The sequence below is a fragment of the Ambystoma mexicanum genome, chromosome 3p (genome assembly GCF_040938575.1).
Source record: "Ambystoma mexicanum isolate Mex_15411 chromosome 3p, UKY_AmexF1_1, whole genome shotgun sequence".
In the NCBI taxonomy this organism is placed as follows: domain Eukaryota; kingdom Metazoa; phylum Chordata; class Amphibia; order Caudata; family Ambystomatidae; genus Ambystoma; species Ambystoma mexicanum.
In genome coordinates, this window is record NC_090925.1 from 682,293,506 (window position 1) to 682,314,454 (window position 20,949).

Genomic DNA, 20,949 nt, shown 5'->3' on the forward strand with positions numbered 1-20,949 from the left:
ATGGTACCATCCTCTTCATTCTACATGGTTATTAAATGTGTCGTTTTCTTTTCCGAGCTTCAGGTTTCCATATTTACTTACTACTACTTATAATATCTTTATGTCCTTCTTCTACGTTGCACACTTTTTGTGTAAGACAATAGTACATTTTCAGCTACCCCCCGCCTCTTTGGGTAATGTTGATCCTGTCGGCCCCCGTCCGCAAACAGGCACTCAGTCCGTCCCTTTCCAATATCAATAGGGAGGGGGTTCTGTATGTTCTATGTTAAATGTATGTCAAGTACATACATTACACTACATATCTTTCAAAATCATACGATTACAGTGTATATTCTGCACAACAACTTCATTGCCACAATGTCATCCTTAAGTTCCACCTTCCAAAAACCTGTACAATTCCCTAAAAAAAAAAAAAACTTTGTTAGGGGAACGTTATTGTTAAGTTGCCCTGACAAAAACCTGTACACTTCACTACAAAAATACTTTCCACCTCCACTTTATGCTTCAAATTAAAACCGAAAAACCCCTGTAATTCGACAGTTATGGTAAACTAAGCCCCCAACCCTGCCACCGCCCCTGTGCACTGCTTACACTAACACCCAGACCATGAAAGATGTCATCTCAAATGTCAATGATGACATCAATGACGACATCACTTGTTTAGCCCCTTTCTATTCCTTCCCTGCCATACATATATATGTGCATTCAGTAAAATAAAATACACTAAAGGAATGTTATACTTCACAGTGCAACCAAACACCACTGCACATTCCCCCATTATAGTAAGCTAAGCAACCATAACTCACACCATCTACGTGCATTGCTAAGACTAACACCCAGGACATCAAAGATGAGATCACAAATATAATTGATGACATGAAGTGGAGGTGCAGGGAATGGGGCTGCAGGATGTGAGAGTGCATGAAGTGGAGGTGCAGGGAATGGGACTGCAGGATGTGAGAGTGCATGAAGTGGAGGTGCAGGGAATGGGACTGCAGGATGTGAGAGTGCATGAAGTGGAGGTGCAGGGAATGGGACTGCAGGATGTGAGAGTGCATGAAGTGGAGGTGCAGGGAATGGGACTGCAGGATGTGAGAGTGCATGAAGTGGAGGTGCAGGGAATGGGACTGCAGGATGTGAGAGTGCATGAAGTGGAGGTGCAGGGAATGAGACTGCAGGATGTGAGAGTGCATGAAGTGGAGGTGCAGGGAATGGGACTGCAGGATGTGAGAGTGCATGAAGTGGAGGTGCAGGGAATGGGACTGCAGGATGTGAGAGTGCATGAAGTGGAGGTGCAGGGAATGGGACTGCAGCATGTGAGAGTGCATGAAGTGGAGGTGCAAGGGAATGGGACTGCAGGATGTGAGAGTGCATGAAGTGGAGGTACAGGGAATGGGACTGCAGGATGTGAGAGTGCATGAAGTGGAGGTGCAAGGGAATGGGATTGCAGGATGGGACTGCAGGATGTGAGAGTGCATGAAGTGGAGGTGCAAGGGAATGGGGCTGCATGATGGGACTGCAGGATGTGAGAGTGCATGAAGTGGAGGTACAGGGAATGGGACTGCAGGATGTGAGAGTGCATGAAGTGGAGGTGCAGGGAATGGGACTGCAGGATGTGAGAGTGCATGAAGTGGAGGTGCAAGGGAATGGGACTGCAGGATGTGAGAGTGCATGAAGTGGAGGTGCAGGGAATGGGACTGCAGGATGTGAGAGTGCATGAAGTGGAGGTGCAGGGAATGGGACTGCAGGATGTGAGAGTGCATGAAGTGGAGGTGCAGGGAATGGGACTGCAGGATGTGAGAGTGCATGAAGTGGAGGTGCAAGGGAATGGGACTGCAGGATGTGAGAGTGCACTCTCACATCCTGCAATAAAGGGGAGGTGGAAAGTATTTTTGTAGTGAAGTGTACAGGTTTTTGTTAGGGCAACTTAACCATAACGTCCCATCAACAACGTTTTTTTTTGTAGTGAATATATATATACATATATATATATACATATATATATATATATATAGTCTGGCTAGTAGCTTGCAACTTGAAACGTTTACCCTTGGTATGACTACCAAGGTCTTCACTGGCAATAACTGCTGCGGTTTGATAGCAATACCTGTCATACAAGCTACAAAGAGAAACCCAAGACGTACAAGCATTGATCAGCTTCTGAGTGTGTATACATTCATCACCACAAATCCCAGGCAGTGAATCTGGCATATTCGGTTGCCGTTTCCAAACCACGTCGAGAAGAGAACGTTGACTGCAATGCCATCGTGTCGCGGTGTGATGATCAGCATTTCTCTCACCTTTTCTGAATCACAGCAGACAAAAATATAATGAAAACCACACACCCGCCCCCTGCCTTACTCTGCAAGGTCTCAAGCAAGTTCCTGCTCCACACGGGGAGGATCGGCCTTAGGTGTAAGAGGGCAGACTGAGGGGGCGCCCTGTGAGGTCTTGAATCTCAACATTTAGCAATATCAGCTTCTAAGACAACGTCTTTCTTTGCAACCCCCCTCCAAATCCCCCCCTTGTCAATGAAAAATCCTGCGTTTGCTTTGCATAAGGCTGTTTAGCATGAGTGAATTCACAACATTGCCATCAGCCATCACCTTTTCCTGGCAGGGCAGCTCAAGCACAACGTGCAGACCTTGGGAACAGGGCGATGTTGTGCATCATGGGCTCGGGGTTGATTACTACCTCCCCCACCCCCCCCCCCCCAAAAGGTCAATAAGTACCACGTTGCGGGTAAATAGGTAGCATGCATTGCCAAGTGTTCTGAAACTGAATTCCTCTACATAAAACACCAGAATTATAAATAATACTCTTATTCTTTTGTTCTCCAGCACGATGCAATGCACGGCCATACTCTGGCGGAGTCTCCTTGGCAATCTCTCATTATCAATGGCTAGTGAAAGCCAAGAAGCTGCCGTTGGGGGGCTGCGGGCAGGAGAATGAAAAAGTAATCTCGTGCAATAAGCAAACATAGTACAAAGCCTGCTTGCGCAGATCAAGGGTCCATCACACAACCAAACACTACCTGTGTGTAATGCCTATTGCACCTTTGCGGCCTGCCTCTAAACAGGCAAGAATGTAACCTCTTAATGTCAGCAATCCGGGTCTGTGATCCTCCTGAGCTGCGTCTACAGGCACCCACATTCCCACAAACACATTCCCTTTTCCCTTATCTGGCCATTTGTCCTGCTGGATCTGCACCCTCTTAGCCTCAGGGCTTCCCCCGTCCCTCTTTCCTTTTCCTTCACAGACTAAGGTCTGGTATCCCCAGGCATGGGGGCAGTGCGCCATCAAGACAAGGCTCGGTGTTCTAAGACCACTGTGGCGCGGTAGCAAAGATTAACATACCCCAATATCTACGATCCTAGCGTTATCCTCTTTTTCATAGCCTCTGATATGACATCTTCATCCACACGCACAACAGCCCTCATCTGATATCATCTCGCCTGCATACCCGCTTTGATATTGCAGTCACTGTCACTCCATACATCATCTCGAATATCATTCATGCTCACGTGTGATATCTCTTATATCACAGCCATTTCTTGAAGACAGCAAATAATATGATATTGCCAGCCATATGCATATCTTCACTAACATCATGTACACCGTCTTTATGTTAAATTACATTATTTGGCCTGATATAGCAGATGCTTGACATTTGCATATCTGGATTTGAATATCACATATCCCCCTGCGCATCATCTAGAACATCACCGGTTGATCTCCAGCATATCACGCGCACCATGCAGTAACACCCCGTGCAGCATCTTTAGTGGAGAGCAGGCCCTATGCACGCCACCTCTAGTGGAATTGGTACCCTGCACGCCATATCCATCTCCACACTTCCAAATCAACCAACTCGGGATATGGTGCATCCCTGGCAGAGACAAACACATTATCTTTCACTGGAAACATCTGGAAAGTCAGGCCACCATCTTGCACGCCTCGACTCCGCGCAGCTAAACATCAGCCCCTACACCACCACTTTGTGCACACAGTGGGTGCAAAAGCACCTCCTGGGTCATCAGACTGGTTCCTGCACATCGCCTGTGCATACTCACTCCCTGCACTATCACTGCCCGCCTCATCATTCCCTGCACCTCCACTTCATGCATTCTCACATCCTGCAGTCCCATTCCCTGCACCTCCACTTCATGCACTCTCACACCCTGCAGTCCCATTCCCTGCACCTCCACTTCATGCACTCACATCCTGCAGTCCCATTCCCTGCACCTCCACTTCATGCACTCTCACACCCTGCAGTCCCATTCCCTGCACCTCCACTTCATGCACTCACACCCTGCAGTCCCATTCCCTGCACCTCCACTTCATGCACTCTCACATCCTGCAGTCCCATTCCCTTGTACCTCCACTTCATGCACTCTCACATCCTGCAGTCCCATTCCCTGCACCTCCACTTCATGCACTCTCACATCCTGCAGTCTCATTCCCTGCACCTCCACTTCATGCACTCCCACATCCTGCAGTCCCATTCCCTGCACCTCCACTTCATGCACTCTCACATCCTGCAGTCCCATTCCCTGCACCTCCACTTCATGCACTCTCACATCCTGCAGTCCCATTCCCTGCACCTCCACTTCATGCACTCTCACACCCTGCAGTCCCATTCCCTGCACCTCCACTTCATGCACTCTCACACCCTGCAGTCCCATTCCCTGCACCTCCACTTCATGCACTCTCACATCCTGCAGTCCCATTCCCTGCACCTCCACTTCATGCACTCTCACATCCTGCAGTCCCATTCCCTGCACCTCCACTTCATGCACTCTCACATCCTGCAGTCCCATTCCCTGCACCTCTACTTCATGCACTCTCACATCCTGCAGTCCCATTCCCTGCACCTCCACTTCATGCACTCTCACATCCTGCAGTCCCATTCCCTGCACCTCTACTTCATGCACTCTCACATCCTGCAGTCCCATTCCCTGCACCTCCACTTCATGCACTCTCACATCCTGCAGTCCCATTCCCTGCACCTCCACTTCATGCACTCTTCACATCCTGCAGTCCCATTCCCTGCACCTCTACTTCATGCACTCTCACATCCTGCAGTCCCGTTCCCTGCACCTCTACTTCATGCACTCTCACATCCTGCAGTCCCGTTCCCTGCACCTCCACTTCATGCACTCTCACATCCTGCAGTCCCGTTCCCTGCACCTCCACTTCATGCACTCTCACATCCTGCAGTCCCGTTCCCTGCACCTCCACTTCATGCACTCTCACATCCTGCAGTCCCGTTCCCTGCACCTCCACTTCATGCACTCTCACATCCTGCAGTCCCGTTCCCTGCACCTCCACTTCATGCACTCTCACATCCTGCAGTCCCGTTCCCTGCACCTCCACTTCATGCACTCTCACATCCTGCAGTCCCATTCCCTGGCACCTCCACTTCATGCACTCTCACATCCTGCAGTCCCATTGCCTTGCACCTCCACTTCATGCACTCTCACATCCTGCATTCCCGTTCCCTGCACCTCCACTTCATGCACTCTCACATCCTGCAGTCCCGTTCCCTGCACCTCCACTTCATGCACTCTCACATCCTGCAGTCCCATTCCCTGCACCTCCACTTCATGCACTCTCACATCCTGCAGTCCCATTCCCTGCACCTCTACTTCATGCACTCTCACATCCTGCAGTCCCATTCCCTGCACCTCCACTTCATGCACTCTCACATCCTGCAGTCCCATTCCCTGCACCTCCACTTCATGCACTCTTCACATCCTGCAGTCCCGTTCCCTGCACCTCTACTTCATGCACTCTCACATCCTGCAGTCCCGTTCCCTGCACCTCTACTTCATGCACTCTCACATCCTGCAGTCCCGTTCCCTGCACCTCCACTTCATGCACTCTCACATCCTGCAGTCCCGTTCCCTGCACCTCCACTTCATGCACTCTCACATCCTGCAGTCCCGTTCCCTGCACCTCCACTTCATGCACTCTCACATCCTGCAGTCCCGTTCCCTGCACCTCCACTTCATGCACTCTCACATCCTGCAGTCCCGTTCCCTGCACCTCCACTTCATGCACTCTCACATCCTGCAGTCCCATTCCCTGGCACCTCCACTTCATGCACTCTCACATCCTGCAGTCCCATTCCCTGCACCTCCACTTCATGCACTCTCACACCCTGCAGTCCCATTCCCTGCACCTCCACTTCATGCACTCTCACACCCTGCAGTCCCATTCCCTGCACCTCCACTTCATGCACTCTCACACCCTGCAGTCCCATTCCCTTCACCTCCACTTCATGCACTCTCACATCCTGCAGTCCCATTGCCTTGCACCTCCACTTCATGCACTCTCACATCCTGCAGTCCCATCCTGCAGTCCCATTCCCTGCACCTCCACTTCATGCACTCTCACATCCTGCAGTCCCATTCCCTGCACCTCCACTTCATGCACTCTCACATCCTGCAGTCCCATTCCCTGCACCTCCACTTCATGCACTCTCACATCCTGCAGTCCCATTGCCTTGCACCTCCACTTCATGCACTCTCACATCCTGCAGTCCCATTCCCTGCACCTCCACTTCATGCACTCTCACATCCTGCAGTCCCATTCCCTGCACCTCCACTTCATGCACTCTCACATCCTGCAGTCCCATTCCCTGCACCTCCACTTCATGCACTCTCACATCCTGCAGTCCCATTGCCTTGCACCTCCACTTCATGCACTCTCACATCCTGCAGTCCCATTCCCTGCACCTCCACTTCATGCACTCTCACATCCTGCAGTCCCATTCCCTGCACCTCCACTTCATGCACTCTCACATCCTGCAGTCCCATTCCCTGCACCTCCACTTCATGCACTCTCACATCCTGCAGTCCCATTCCCTGCACCTCCACTTCATGCACTCTCACATCCTGCAGTCCCATTCCCTGCACCTCCACTTCATGCACTCTCACATCCTGCAGTCCCATTCCCTGCACCTCTACTTCATGCACTCTCACATCCTGCAGTCCCGTTCCCTGCACCTCCACTTCATGCACTCTCACATCCTGCAGTCCCGTTCCCTGCACCTCCACTTCATGCACTCTTCACATCCTGCAGTCCCGTTCCCTGCACCTCTACTTCATGCACTCTCACATCCTGCAGTCCCGTTCCCTGCACCTCTACTTCATGCACTCTCACATCCTGCAGTCCCGTTCCCTGCACCTCCACTTCATGCACTCTCACATCCTGCAGTCCCGTTCCCTGCACCTCCACTTCATGCACTCTCACATCCTGCAGTCCCGTTCCCTGCACCTCCACTTCATGCACTCTCACATCCTGCAGTCCCGTTCCCTGCACCTCCACTTCATGCACTCTCACATCCTGCAGTCCCGTTCCCTGCACCTCCACTTCATGCACTCTCACATCCTGCAGTCCCATTCCCTGGCACCTCCACTTCATGCACTCTCACATCCTGCAGTCCCATTCCCTGCACCTCCACTTCATGCACTCTCACACCCTGCAGTCCCATTCCCTGCACCTCCACTTCATGCACTCTCACACCCTGCAGTCCCATTCCCTGCACCTCCACTTCATGCACTCTCACACCCTGCAGTCCCATTCCCTTCACCTCCACTTCATGCACTCTCACATCCTGCAGTCCCATTGCCTTGCACCTCCACTTCATGCACTCTCACATCCTGCAGTCCCATCCTGCAGTCCCATTCCCTGCACCTCCACTTCATGCACTCTCACATCCTGCAGTCCCATTCCCTGCACCTCCACTTCATGCACTCTCACATCCTGCAGTCCCATTCCCTGCACCTCCACTTCATGCACTCTCACATCCTGCAGTCCCATTGCCTTGCACCTCCACTTCATGCACTCTCACATCCTGCAGTCCCATTCCCTGCACCTCCACTTCATGCACTCTCACATCCTGCAGTCCCATTCCCTGCACCTCCACTTCATGCACTCTCACATCCTGCAGTCCCATTCCCTTGCCTCTCACATCCTGCAGTCCCATTCCCTTCACCTCCACTTCATGCACTCTCACATCCTGCAGTCCCATTGCCTTGCACCTCCACTTCATGCACTCTCACATCCTGCAGTCCCATCCTGCAGTCCCATTCCCTGCACCTCCACTTCATGCACTCTCACATCCTGCAGTCCCATTCCCTGCACCTCCACTTCATGCACTCTCACATCCTGCAGTCCCATTCCCTGCACCTCCACTTCATGCACTCTCACATCCTGCAGTCCCATTGCCTTGCACCTCCACTTCATGCACTCTCACATCCTGCAGTCCCATTCCCTGCACCTCCACTTCATGCACTCTCACATCCTGCAGTCCCATTCCCTGCACCTCCACTTCATGCACTCTCACATCCTGCAGTCCCATTCCCTGCACCTCCACTTCATGCACTCTCACATCCTGCAGTCCCATTGCCTTGCACCTCCACTTCATGCACTCTCACATCCTGCAGTCCCATTCCCTGCACCTCCACTTCATGCACTCTCACATCCTGCAGTCCCATTCCCTGCACCTCCACTTCATGCACTCTCACATCCTGCAGTCCCATTCCCTTGCCTCTCACATCCTGCAGTCCCATTCCCTTCACCTCCACTTCATGCACTCTCACATCCTGCAGTCCCATTGCCTTGCACCTCCACTTCATGCACTCTCACATCCTGCAGTCCCATCCTGCAGTCCCATTCCCTGCACCTCCACTTCATGCACTCTCACATCCTGCAGTCCCATTCCCTGCACCTCCACTTCATGCACTCTCACATCCTGCAGTCCCATTCCCTGCACCTCCACTTCATGCACTCTCACATCCTGCAGTCCCATTGCCTTGCACCTCCACTTCATGCACTCTCACATCCTGCAGTCCCATTCCCTGCACCTCCACTTCATGCACTCTCACATCCTGCAGTCCCATTCCCTGCACCTCCACTTCATGCACTCTCACATCCTGCAGTCCCATTCCCTGCACCTCCACTTCATGCACTCTCACATCCTGCAGTCCCATTGCCTTGCACCTCCACTTCATGCACTCTCACATCCTGCAGTCCCATTCCCTGCACCTCCACTTCATGCACTCTCACATCCTGCAGTCCCATTCCCTGCACCTCCACTTCATGCACTCTCACATCCTGCAGTCCCATTCCCTGCACCTCCACTTCATGCACTCTCACATCCTGCAGTCCCATTGCCTTGCACCTCCACTTCATGCACTCTCACATCCTGCAGTCCCATTCCCTGCACCTCCACTTCATGCACTCTCACATCCTGCAGTCCCATTCCCTGCACCTCCACTTCATGCACTCTCACATCCTGCAGTCCCATTCCCTTGCCTCTCACATCCTGCAGTCCCATTCCCTTCACCTCCACTTCATGCACTCTCACATCCTGCAGTCCCATTGCCTTGCACCTCCACTTCATGCACTCTCACATCCTGCAGTCCCATCCTGCAGTCCCATTCCCTGCACCTCCACTTCATGCACTCTCACATCCTGCAGTCCCATTCCCTGCACCTCCACTTCATGCACTCTCACATCCTGCAGTCCCATTCCCTGCACCTCCACTTCATGCACTCTCACATCCTGCAGTCCCATTGCCTTGCACCTCCACTTCATGCACTCTCACATCCTGCAGTCCCATTCCCTGCACCTCCACTTCATGCACTCTCACATCCTGCAGTCCCATTCCCTGCACCTCCACTTCATGCACTCTCACATCCTGCAGTCCCATTCCCTGCACCTCCACTTCATGCACTCTCACATCCTGCAGTCCCATTGCCTTGCACCTCCACTTCATGCACTCTCACATCCTGCAGTCCCATTCCCTGCACCTCCACTTCATGCACTCTCACATCCTGCAGTCCCATTCCCTGCACCTCCACTTCATGCACTCTCACATCCTGCAGTCCCATTCCCTGCCTGGAGAACTCTCACACCGAGAGATCTCACCTTGTGTTACCACAAATATCCCACCTGTTCAGTGTGTGTAGCGCTTATTTTATTATTAACATGTGTTCTTGTGGAAAGAATAAGAAAACGACTGTTAGTATTGAATGATGTATTATGTGCAGGGGTCAAGTCCTAAAAATTAAAGTGGGGGGGCTCTTCAACAAACGCAATGGAATATGATGTCATCAGAAATACCAAGAGAGGTTATTTTCTGCTAATAATGTTTTTGAAAACGTTAAACGGTGTGCATGTTTTAAACTCCAAGAACAAATACAAATGTTTTCTGTGGAACCTGCAGTACCGAAATGGGGCATTTCACATTTCGTTGTTTGTTATTTTTCATCACGTTGTATTCAGTGCAGTGTGAAGGGTCTGGTCTGCAAACCTGACGTCTACTGTTCAAGCCCAGAGGTCGGCTAGAATTCATAAACTCAAGGAGAGCATACAATGTTTCTCATTTTAGCTGGGGGAACTGAGTCCACCCTCTGGAAAAAGTGGGTGGACTCCGTCCCCCAGCGTCTACTTCCCACTTGAGTCCGTGTAAACATGTGTATTATTGTTTAATGAAAAAAGACAAAAGAAGAAATAAAACACTATATGCTATAACTTAATGGAACATATTGGATCACGTCTACCATGCGCGTATTTATTGCATTCAATGCCAGAACATAATTTGAATGAATGATGGATATCGCGACAGGTGTGTCGGGAACAGTGCGTGTGTGGCAGCGTGCAGCAGTGGCAGTACGCTCCTGCGTGTGGTCGGCATGGCACCGGACGCGCTCACCTTCAGGTCTGTGGGGAAATCGTCCTTCTTGACCAGGCCTGTGGCCGCTGCGATGTTTCCTGCGCCCGAAAAGACGGCGCCGCCCAGGTGCGAGGCCTGCTCCTTGGTCTTCTCCGCCACTGGAAAAGAAGCAACACTCTACGTGAGACGAGATGTACGGCGCAGGAGGACGCGTAGGGCAACATGCAAGGCTGGCATGGAATGGTGTTCCCATTTGCGCCCGGGATATCGTAGCACAGAGTTAGTTACAGCGTCCCAGGGTAGCGCAGAAGGACAGAGGCTGCGACTGCTAGCACACATGCATGACAAAAACGAGGACAGGGATTGCGAGGGTGGGGGGAGGTGGGGTGCAATACAATTTTCTATAGAATTCGAGTAGGAACAGGGTCGCCAAGATATGTCTTCTAAATGTGACTGCCTTAGAGGTGGACACATATAGCTTTTTTTGCACATGCGTTGGATGTATTGCCCAAACATTTGTAAAGTGTCTTTGCTAAATGCAATGCTTGGCTTGAACAGATTCACGAGTTCCATAACATGGCAAATATCTATGAGCGTGTTCTGGGGGGCGGGCGGGCGGAGGGACGATCGCTACAGAAAAGCCGCTAGACCTTTAATATATTTATTTTTATTATATTGTTCATTTATAACACGCTTATTACCAGTGCGTGGTTTATAAGCGGGGTCGGGATTCGAACCTGCGTTGCCCCAGAGCTAGATTTTCTCCAGTCCCCGCTTCCTCCCTGCTTGAGGAGCCAGCTCGTGGTCCACTCTAAGGAAATCTGCTTAAAGAATATGAAGATATAAATGCAGAGTTCAGGAATCTCTCTTTGATGGAGGAGGCTTTTGGCCCTTGATAAGGGGGAAATGTGGTATTTCTCTGCGTACAAAAAATAGACACAGGTTCAAAATAAAGGAACACAAGTACTGAAAAAAAGAGGAAAATATACAGATGAAAAGCATTTTGTTGGGGCAGAAATGCAAGAGTGTCTGTGAGAAGGCTCTGCTGCGTGGCTGTCAAGCTAACCCTGATCACGTGCAAGAAAAGAGGCTACATCAACAGTGAGGGCGAAATATTGCACAAATTAGGAGGGCAAAGGAGTGAAAGTGCAAGGTGGCACGGAAAATTAGAGGTTATCTTGGAGCCTGAGGGGCTGAGTAGCGGTGCATGGGGTTATCCACATTGTGGGGGGTTGGGGTTATGTGGAGAGGTCAAGCCCATGCACTGAGTTGAAGGCAAGGAGACGGAAATTAAAGAGGGAGTGGTTGCTCACTGGCAGCCATCTTACATAGAGGGGGCATGCAGAGCTGGGTGGCGATTTAGAGGGACAGAGGAAGGTGCAGGTGGCCTCCTTTGGCACCTTGGCAAGTGGGGTAAAGGAGTAGAGGGAGAGTCCCATGGCGAGGCGAGGGCAATAGTCCATTCTTCAGGAGAACTAGGCTGGACATGAGAGTCTTAGCAGAGTTAAAGACCACCCTTTGAATGCTCACGAGGGTCAATCTGTCAGTCCATTTGTGGGGAGATAATGAGCAGTTGCAGCTTCAGATGGCAGTCAAAGAGAAACCCCAGGTTGCAAGCCTTGGGGGACTCGTGGTGATATCTAAGAGAAATATCAGAGGAGAGCTGGCAATGGTGAGCTCAGGAGGTAGACTACCTCCGTTATGGAGGATGAAGCCAGGAGGCAGTGAGGTTCCTTGCAGTGGCGCACGGCAGACAGGTAGTCAGTGATCTGGCAAGATGCCTCTTGGGTGAAGGATTTTAAGAAGATGTGTGCGTCATCAGATGATACGTGAAGCCAAATGAGGAGATGAGCTTGCCAAGAGAGGAGGTGTAAGGAGGGAATAAGTGGGCTCCAGTGGCTTGTGAAAGTAGGCATGGGCAGTGGCCCAGGAAGCCGGGAAAGGCTCATGAGGTGGGATGAGGGGGTCAATAGTTTTGACCGCCGCAAAGAGCTCAAGAGGGATGAGGAAAAGAATAAGTGGATGTGTTCAGAAGGTGCAAGGAAACAGATGATGGGGTAAGCACCGCTTCTGTGGAGTGATGGCTAGGAAACCCAGACTGTAGAGGGTCGCTGAGTCTAGAGGTTTGTAGGTAGGTGGCCATACAGTTACACATCACTTGCTATAATGGTGGCCTCCTTAAAGCAGGCAGGGAAGACCCTAGAGGGGAGAGCAAGCTTAATGAGTTGAGAGTAGCAGGTGCAAATAACAGTTGCCGGTCCCCAGGTGGTGCGGGCAATCAAAGGGTTGTGCGGCAGCACAGGATGGTTTAGCAGAGTAGGGGATGTGCACCAGTTAACCTGCAGGGGTGGGCAGAAAGTAAGAGAAAATGGCAAGGGGCGGAGGATTGTTCATTGCCATTGACGGGTGGCTCGGGAGATCCAAGAAAGGGGACTTTGCCGGGAGAAAGTGAATGAAAAAGCAAGCAGAATATAGGCACAGAGAGGGGGCTGCGAGTGCTAAGCTGACGCCAGAGGAGAAAGTTTGAATACTTTTAGGAAGGGGAAGACTGTGTAAAACTCAGTGCAAAAAAACACCTGTTTGTAGAACATTATTTTTCAACATGAAAGGGTTCATCATGGTTCACCAAATTGGGCAGGGGCACTTGGATACTGCCAAACATGTTACTTGGCCCATTTGGTAAACTCTCATGGATGAGATCAATATTACAAGGGAAATCTTTTCACATTTTTATGTAAAATGACTTGTAAACTCATGTATGGAAAGTACGAAGTGGGTGGAGCACTAGAATATGCTGATCATACAAAGAAGTTAGTAGATTCTGCTGCTGGTGAGGGGTTCTTACAAGACGGTGCTCTTCCGTCTTGGCGAGGTTGGAGTGGGTTTTAGGGTAAGAACCGGAATCACCCAAGCACTGGGTCAGAGATGTTAATATTATCTGTATAGTTAAAGATAACTCTCAGGCAATAAATGAGAAATCTTGTCACTTCATGTTTTTGGGTGAATTATTCACACACTTAAGCCGACACGTGTTTCGACCCGACATAGGTCTTTTTCAAGGCGTGTGTTGTAAGTGCGAATATTGTGTGTTAATGTTGAGCTATGGCATGAGGCTCTTAACCAACAGGAGTCCCCATGCCAGAGCTCAACATTAACAATGTTGGCAAACATTTTTTGACCAATTTACATTAAACCTAAAAATGTGTTGTTCTAACATAGATCCCTTCCAACACTTGTCAAATTTCAGGTGGTTTGTTGCATTAGCGTCTACTTCAACGTCACTTCAACTAACGTTTTTTCACTAATATATACCATACATCTTTTGATTATTTTCACCTTATGAGTGCTCTTGATACATGTGCCGCTCTAAGGCTTAGGATGCTCATGCCTGTAAGCAAAGGGGCAGCGTCTACTTCCTCCTGTTTCTCACTGACGTTGATAAGACATTGAAAACGTAGCTACACCTAGGTCCATACACCGTCCACTCCCCACCATACCTGAGACTGGGTGCTCTGCTCCCCTGGTTTCCTTCCCTGGTTACCTGTTGCTGACAATTGCCTTCCCTCGTCTGTTGCTAGATTCCCCACTCCCTAGTTTCTCTGCTCCCTAACCGCGTTCTTCCCCCTATGATTGTAAAGTGCTTCATTGCTTCCAGAAGCTGGGTCCGCGCTCAATGAATACCTCATAATAAGAATAATGAGCGTGTGAAGCAATTACTGCAAACCCGACTTTTACTTCATACACCATGATGTAGAATTACAATTAACAAGACATCAGCACTCTCTCTAGTAGTTAAAGAGGATTACAGAATGAAAATTGACCGTCCGAGCCTTTAGAGACATACATACGGAAATGGTTGTATGCCAAAAAGTGAGCCTGCGTTTTTGTGAGCCTTGTGTATGAGTCAGAGCAGCCCAAAGCGGTCATATGAACCAGTCATGGACCTATCCTGTTCTATCCTTTCTTTCCTCCACATTATGCAATATATAGATGCTTCATGTTGATTGGTGGGTACCCTCTCGTTTTTCCAGGCAGTGCAATCCACATCCTGCTACTTCGGTATTTTCAAAATACTCTCTTTCTTTGTAGCTTGCAATTTGTACTCCAGGTTCGGCCGGGTCTAGTATCTACAGGTTGCCTGTGGAGGTTGTATAGTTTCTGACCTATGTCTATGCTGCATGTGTGCAGTATGTAGTGTGAGGGTAACATAATGTGTACTGCCTAGGAGCTACAGGTGATGTATCCTGTAGTGCGTACGTTGCACAGTTTGTGTAGTGTGTATGTTGTATAATGTATGTAGAACTTACATAGTCTCTGTATTGTGCAAGTAGTTCATTTTGTGTAGGTTCTATGCACTATGCGTTGTGTGTGGTGCGTGCGGGTATTTCACATTTTGTAGTGTGCACAGGCTGCAGTTTGTGTAGAAAGTACTACAGGTTGTGTAGCCTGTCAGCACCAGAAACGGGCAGTATGCACATGCTTCTAGTCATGTAGTATGCATGTGCTATGGGTTGCGTAATGGGCGCATTCCTGACCAGTGTGGTGTTTGCACACAAGCATTCACATGTCAGGAATAGCTCAGGGTAAGGCTATCTTCCTTTCCTTCATGCCCCAGTGCGGCCCCTGAGCTTTTCATCCAATTATCTCAAGCTGATTTAATCGGCAGCCATCATGTTACCGTCGCTGGCTGCCAAGGTCCTACGAGAGCCCGTAGCAGGAGAGAGGGGCAGCTAACAAAGCTGGACAAACTAGCCGCTGTAAGAATGTACCCTGACTTAGGTCAGCCTACACGGCCATGAGCAAGAGCATACACTACTTCCCGTCTCCCAATGGGGCAACGCGTGAGAGAGAGCGAATACTCTTATGTTGCCCGCACGGTCATGTGTAGCAGAGCGCACCCTACACAAAGTCGCCCCCAAATGCACATGTACAAAATAACATTACCTGAGGTCAGCCCAGCTTCACATGCAGGAGAGATCACACAGTAGCCGCACCCACACGCTAGACTGGGGGCAATAGAAGCCAATACCTGAAGTACGCCCGCTCTGGAAAACGGTCAGTCATTGCCGACCCAGAGCATACCACAAATCGGTGTGGTTTGCTAAGGAGGATCCAACTGGGCAAGCTCAAGAACCCGTGTAAGGATTTGCAATACCTGAACTCATCCCTGGGATTAAGCAAATGGATGCCCAATAACTCAGACCAGCATGTGGCCAAGTGGACATCCCTCAGTGGCACGGTGAAAGAGATCCCTGGACTGCAACTTGAAGGCCTCCTAGACACCATGCTAGCCCATCCCGCCTATAGATTACTTTCTACTACTTTATAATACATTACAGTACCTGAGGTCACTCCTTGGACCACTCCGTCCCGAGTTTTGCTTCCTATAAGAGAAAGCGAGAGAGAGAATGAGACATTACAGAATGTTTTTGTTTGGCGTGAAATGAAGCAATAGACCCCCATTCAACCTGCCCGCGCCTCACTCAGCAAGCCAGCTAACCATCCCTGACGCGCCGCTCATGCACACCCACTACCATAAGCACATTTCCGATCATAGAATCCTGCAGAGGCAGTGCTTTGGGATTATGTTTCACTGTCACTTCCTGACATGTCAATTTATTTTTACCAACTATAGGAAGTTGCAAGTGGGGGGCGCGTGGATCTTTGCTGGGAGTAAGGAGGCATGTAATTGCGCTCTTGATTGGCAGGGCAGTCAATTTGAGGTTCAGATACACAACACAATTCTTCTCTTTCCAATCTGGGAGGTTGGGGGGGGGATTTACAACCCCTATTGAAAGAAGGGAATTTGAACTCCTTGAGGATCAGTTGGGTCCTGGCTTTAAGAACCAGTGTTCCGGAAACATCTAGATTGGAGAGCCGGCAAGTAGCTGGTTCTCGGAGAACAATCTCACTCCAGGGACCGTGGATGGAGGTGATTGCCTAGTTCCTTTACACTGTAGCATCCAGAGTCTCCCCATTCATTCGACAATCATTCTGAAATTCAAAAGACATTTGAAAAAGGTTTTTTTCCAGGCAGAGCAATCCACATCCTGCTTCTTAGATATTTCCAAAATACTCTTTTTCTATGTGTCTTGCAATTTTTTTTTAAAACAGATAAATATTACTGTATATCTTTTGAAAAACAGTAATGCTTTTCAGGATGGAACAGGTAAAGGAGCGGTCCTCTGAATTGGCGATACAAAAAAAATATGTGTCTCGCAAACCTGTCGCTTTACAGATGTTTTGAACTACGACTCCCATGATCCCTCACTATTGATTATGCTGGTTAATTGTAGTTCAAAAGATCTATCCAACCAAGGATTGCATATTTCTAAAACAATACTGATGTGTAGTGCAAGGAGGAAAGATGAAGTAAGAGCCCATAATTGAAAGAGCGAATTTGCTCTCTCCTTTAATGTAATAAGTTTTAGGTATCACAACAGGCGGTCTGCAGTGAGAGGAGGTGAGAAATGCTGAGAGACTCGTACCTTTAGCGAACGTTTTAAACCAAGCAACATCCTTGCTATCACAAAGATCTCTTACCCCCTCCTCCCTCTTCCTCATCCCCTTCATAACCAGTTGAAGGATGTCTACCTCCTTGACAGACCTATCCAAGGGTCCTGTCATTTCTTTGATGTGGTATGTAGCATGCGCTGCTTCCTCTACCGTGAATTGCCAATACTTCTTGCTTTTGCTGGTCATCCATGACAACCCGTGTACCTTGCAGGCAAGACCTGAATAGATTCTTATTTTACACCTGGTAGGTCCTAGTGCGAAAGACGACATGATGTACTTCCTATGTGGCTTCTCCGACAGTGCTACCCAGTCTCCACTGATGACTGGGTTCTCCAAATCAGCAGCACATTGGGCTCAACTAACACTGATGGAATCAACACTCCTTTTTGGGAAGCATCATTGGGAATATTTGCACCCTGAGAAACATCATTGGGAATACTTGCACCCTGAGAAACATCATTGGGAATACTTGCACCCTGTGGGCGATTTGGCCACTATCATTAAACATAGTAAACCCTCAAGAGCGCCAGGTCCGGACGGTACCTGCAATGCTCTCCTTAGAAAGAATCCACTACTTTGGGTCAAGGTTTTGCAAAGGCCTTTCATCAAGATAAGTAATTCTGGTATTATCCCCATGCTTTGGACGGATAGTACTATAGTACCAGTGCACAGAGAAGGCTTATTAACTAATCCAAGCAACTACAGAGTATTGGCTAAGCCCGATGCCCCTGGAAAATCTTTTAGTCTACTGCATGAATTGAATAGTTCGATGGAAGAGTGTAATATTCTTCCAATGTACCAGACTGGCTTTCGAAAAGATACGTCCACTCTGGATAACATCATTGCCCTTACTACTACTGTCGGGTCTGCCTGGCACATTCATAAAACACCCATTTATACTGCCTGTATTGACTTCAGTGCAGCCTTTGACACTATGGTGGGGGACACGCTTTGGCACAAGCTGCAGGCTTGGAATATTCCTCAGGGGCTCTGGACTAGGATTATTTCTCTCCACTTGAATACGTACTAATCAGCATGGATCAGTCATTTACTGGGTATCGACACACACCGGGTTAAAGCACAATGCTTACTGCACCCAACTCTTTCCAACGTATACCTGGCCGATTTACCCAACGCCCTCATTACAGGCAAAACAAATCCACCTATCACTGGGGCACTTACCATTCAATGGCTAGCGCATGCCGACGACCTCGTTATCACGGAATACACCCTCTATTGATTACAAGCTCAATGGAATCGTCTCCACACTTATGCCCTTCTAAATGGCCAACAAATGAACATCAGGAAAACCAAGATCATGGCTGCTTCCTTGATAGGAGAACGTCTGACTGAGCTTTCAACCAACAACGTTTCGAGATATTCACGGAGTTTAAATACCTAGCTGTAATTATTGATCATAAACTGGGGTGGGCCCCACAACTGCATAGCATCAAACTAAAAGAAAGCCAACAGTTGGGTTTGCGTAAAGTCCTTTCAGCAAAACATAGTGGCTATGCAGTTGGTGCGATAATTAAGGGTTACTGCACCAAAACAACACCAATTATGACATATGGTCTGGAAATTTGGGGAATTAAACATAGTAATGCCCTGGACCTTCTAGTAAGGAAATACTTAAAAACACTGCTCAAACTTCCTCTCTCAAGACCTATAGAGTATATATACCCAGAGTGCAATCTCTGTGAACTCACCAATTTTTTGAATATGAGGAGAATAAACGTCAGCTGGAAATGTCTTAAGACTGCATCGGGTACTTGACTGCATGCCGTAACCGAAGCCTACTGCACACGCAGACAGCTTCTTCATGGGAATACTATAGAACTGTTAGAGGTGGACCCCCAGGTCCGGCTGGGCCACTTTGGGGGCCCGCTGGAGCGAGTCAATAAAAGGCCTAACTCCTTCCCTTAGTCCTAATCAAGAATGCTAGGTCCACACAAGAGGCAAGGAGTATTGTGGTTTATTATAACAAACACGCCACAGGGACCACATACATGGAAGAGCATCCACAAAGCTCTCGACAGACACTGGCTCGCTGGCCAGTTTTGTTAGCATATGATGTCACAATTGGTGTCATATTCGGGAACCATCTCAAAAACCTATCCTAACTCGGGATAGGTTGTTGAGTAGTAGGTCCCATATGGAAACGTATAGAGGTGCTATGTAATTGGCCTACGTAGTGTCAGGTGGTACGTTTAGCCATTCCCCAAAAGTTGTTACTGCAAATTTGTTACAGTGAGTAAGCCATGTGATTGGTTGATGACCCCCACTGTCCACCCCGGGGGTCCTTGGCTATGATTGGATGAGCCAGGGGCCCCTGAGCCTGGGACTAACTCTGTTCCTAGCCTCGGAGCACTTGTGAATAGCCCTTGTGTAATTATGTATCAGCAAGGTGCAACTATGTGTCAGCATCATGGCGTGTGTAGGCCATCGCCGAAAGAGCGTGCTCCGATTCCCAACGTAGTATGGTAATGTAACTGAAGCAATATTGTTGCAGCTATTGCCTGCACAGCGGGACAGGTTGATCTTCTCAGGCCGTAATTTTGGCAGCCCCTCAACTCGGCCTCATCACGTGCACGGAGACTGTAGTTGTGAGCCCAGGAGCTCCGAATAATTCTGTATTTTTGTTGGAGAGTTCGCTTCTCCTGTGGCCAGTGTTACTTAAGTTCAGAGTGAAGAATGTCAGTTGTAACATTGCGACCTTGGTGGTGGCTTTGCTGCTGCCACAGTAGTCCTGATATGCATAATTCTATTAAACTTGGCGTCCCATTTCTAGGCCAATCACGGCCTGTCGGATTTACAAGACCATGATTCGGCTTATTCTGTATACGTCTTCTAAATAGTCTATAAGTTAGTGCGTTATGGCTATCAGGTCCCTTGGGTGCTCCTGCCACACCATGCATTTATTTGCATATGAGCATCTGCAAGCATGTACACCAACTCTTCTTGCTTCTTTCATTACAGTGGTGCTGTAGCAGGCCTGATGGCAAAATAAACATGTATACGCTATGTATATGTCACTGTCCTCTAACTATAGAGCTATATACCAGTATTCTTTGTGTAGTTGAAGGTGTGTGTGTGTGTCCAAAGTGTGTGGATGGCACATGTGCTTCATGTCTATGTGGCTAAGTCGTTGTGGCATCTCTAACGACAAGTGGCTTGCTGTTCAGTCGAGTCTATCCATGTAACTGTCTCCAGCTCTGTCGTGTGTCTCTTTGTTTACTTTGGGCAGAATTTGCACTACTGCTGGAGTATAAGGTCTGCTGGGTTGGTACCTCTCATGGTAATTGTTATTCGTGGGAGCAATTGGAATGGGTGCAAGTTCGTATGAGCGACGGAGATATTGCTGCGGATTCTTCTTCCGGTTGAAAGGTCCTCTGGGGTGGGGGCATGTTCTTGTTCTCCCTCTTCAGAACAACTTCTATCAAACTGAACATTTTGGATCAGCCACCTTTCAGCTGAGATTGACTGCTGTGGATTTAAACAATGCAAATTGATTTACGAAACTGTGTAATAAATTATGCGAGAGAACGGTTGATGATTGACCTAGCTACTAATCTAACAGTAGTCATTATCTTCCACTAACTCTGGAACAAATGCGACCACCACTCTATGTTGTTGCCTGTCCAAGAAACAATATTCTTTGGAGATAATTGAAAATTACATTCAATCAGGTGACGTCTTTGGAGGTCATGGGGGCTAGGCAAAAGATTTCTAGAAAGTACAGACGA

The 20,949-nt window shown here is 48.9% G+C and overlaps 1 protein-coding gene across 1 annotated transcript in view; it reads right to left on the minus strand.

Moving 5' to 3' along the window:
• SNCB (synuclein beta) overlaps positions 1-20,949 on the minus strand; it is a 223,585-nt gene that overhangs the window by 116,223 nt on the left and 86,413 nt on the right. Inside the window, exons 3-4 of the mRNA XM_069651475.1 lie at positions 16,030-16,071; positions 10,727-10,845 (exon numbers count right to left, since the gene is read on the minus strand). Coding sequence (XP_069507576.1) covers positions 10,727-10,845; positions 16,030-16,071 — 161 coding nt within the window. The remainder of the gene's footprint in view (positions 1-10,726; positions 10,846-16,029; positions 16,072-20,949) is intronic.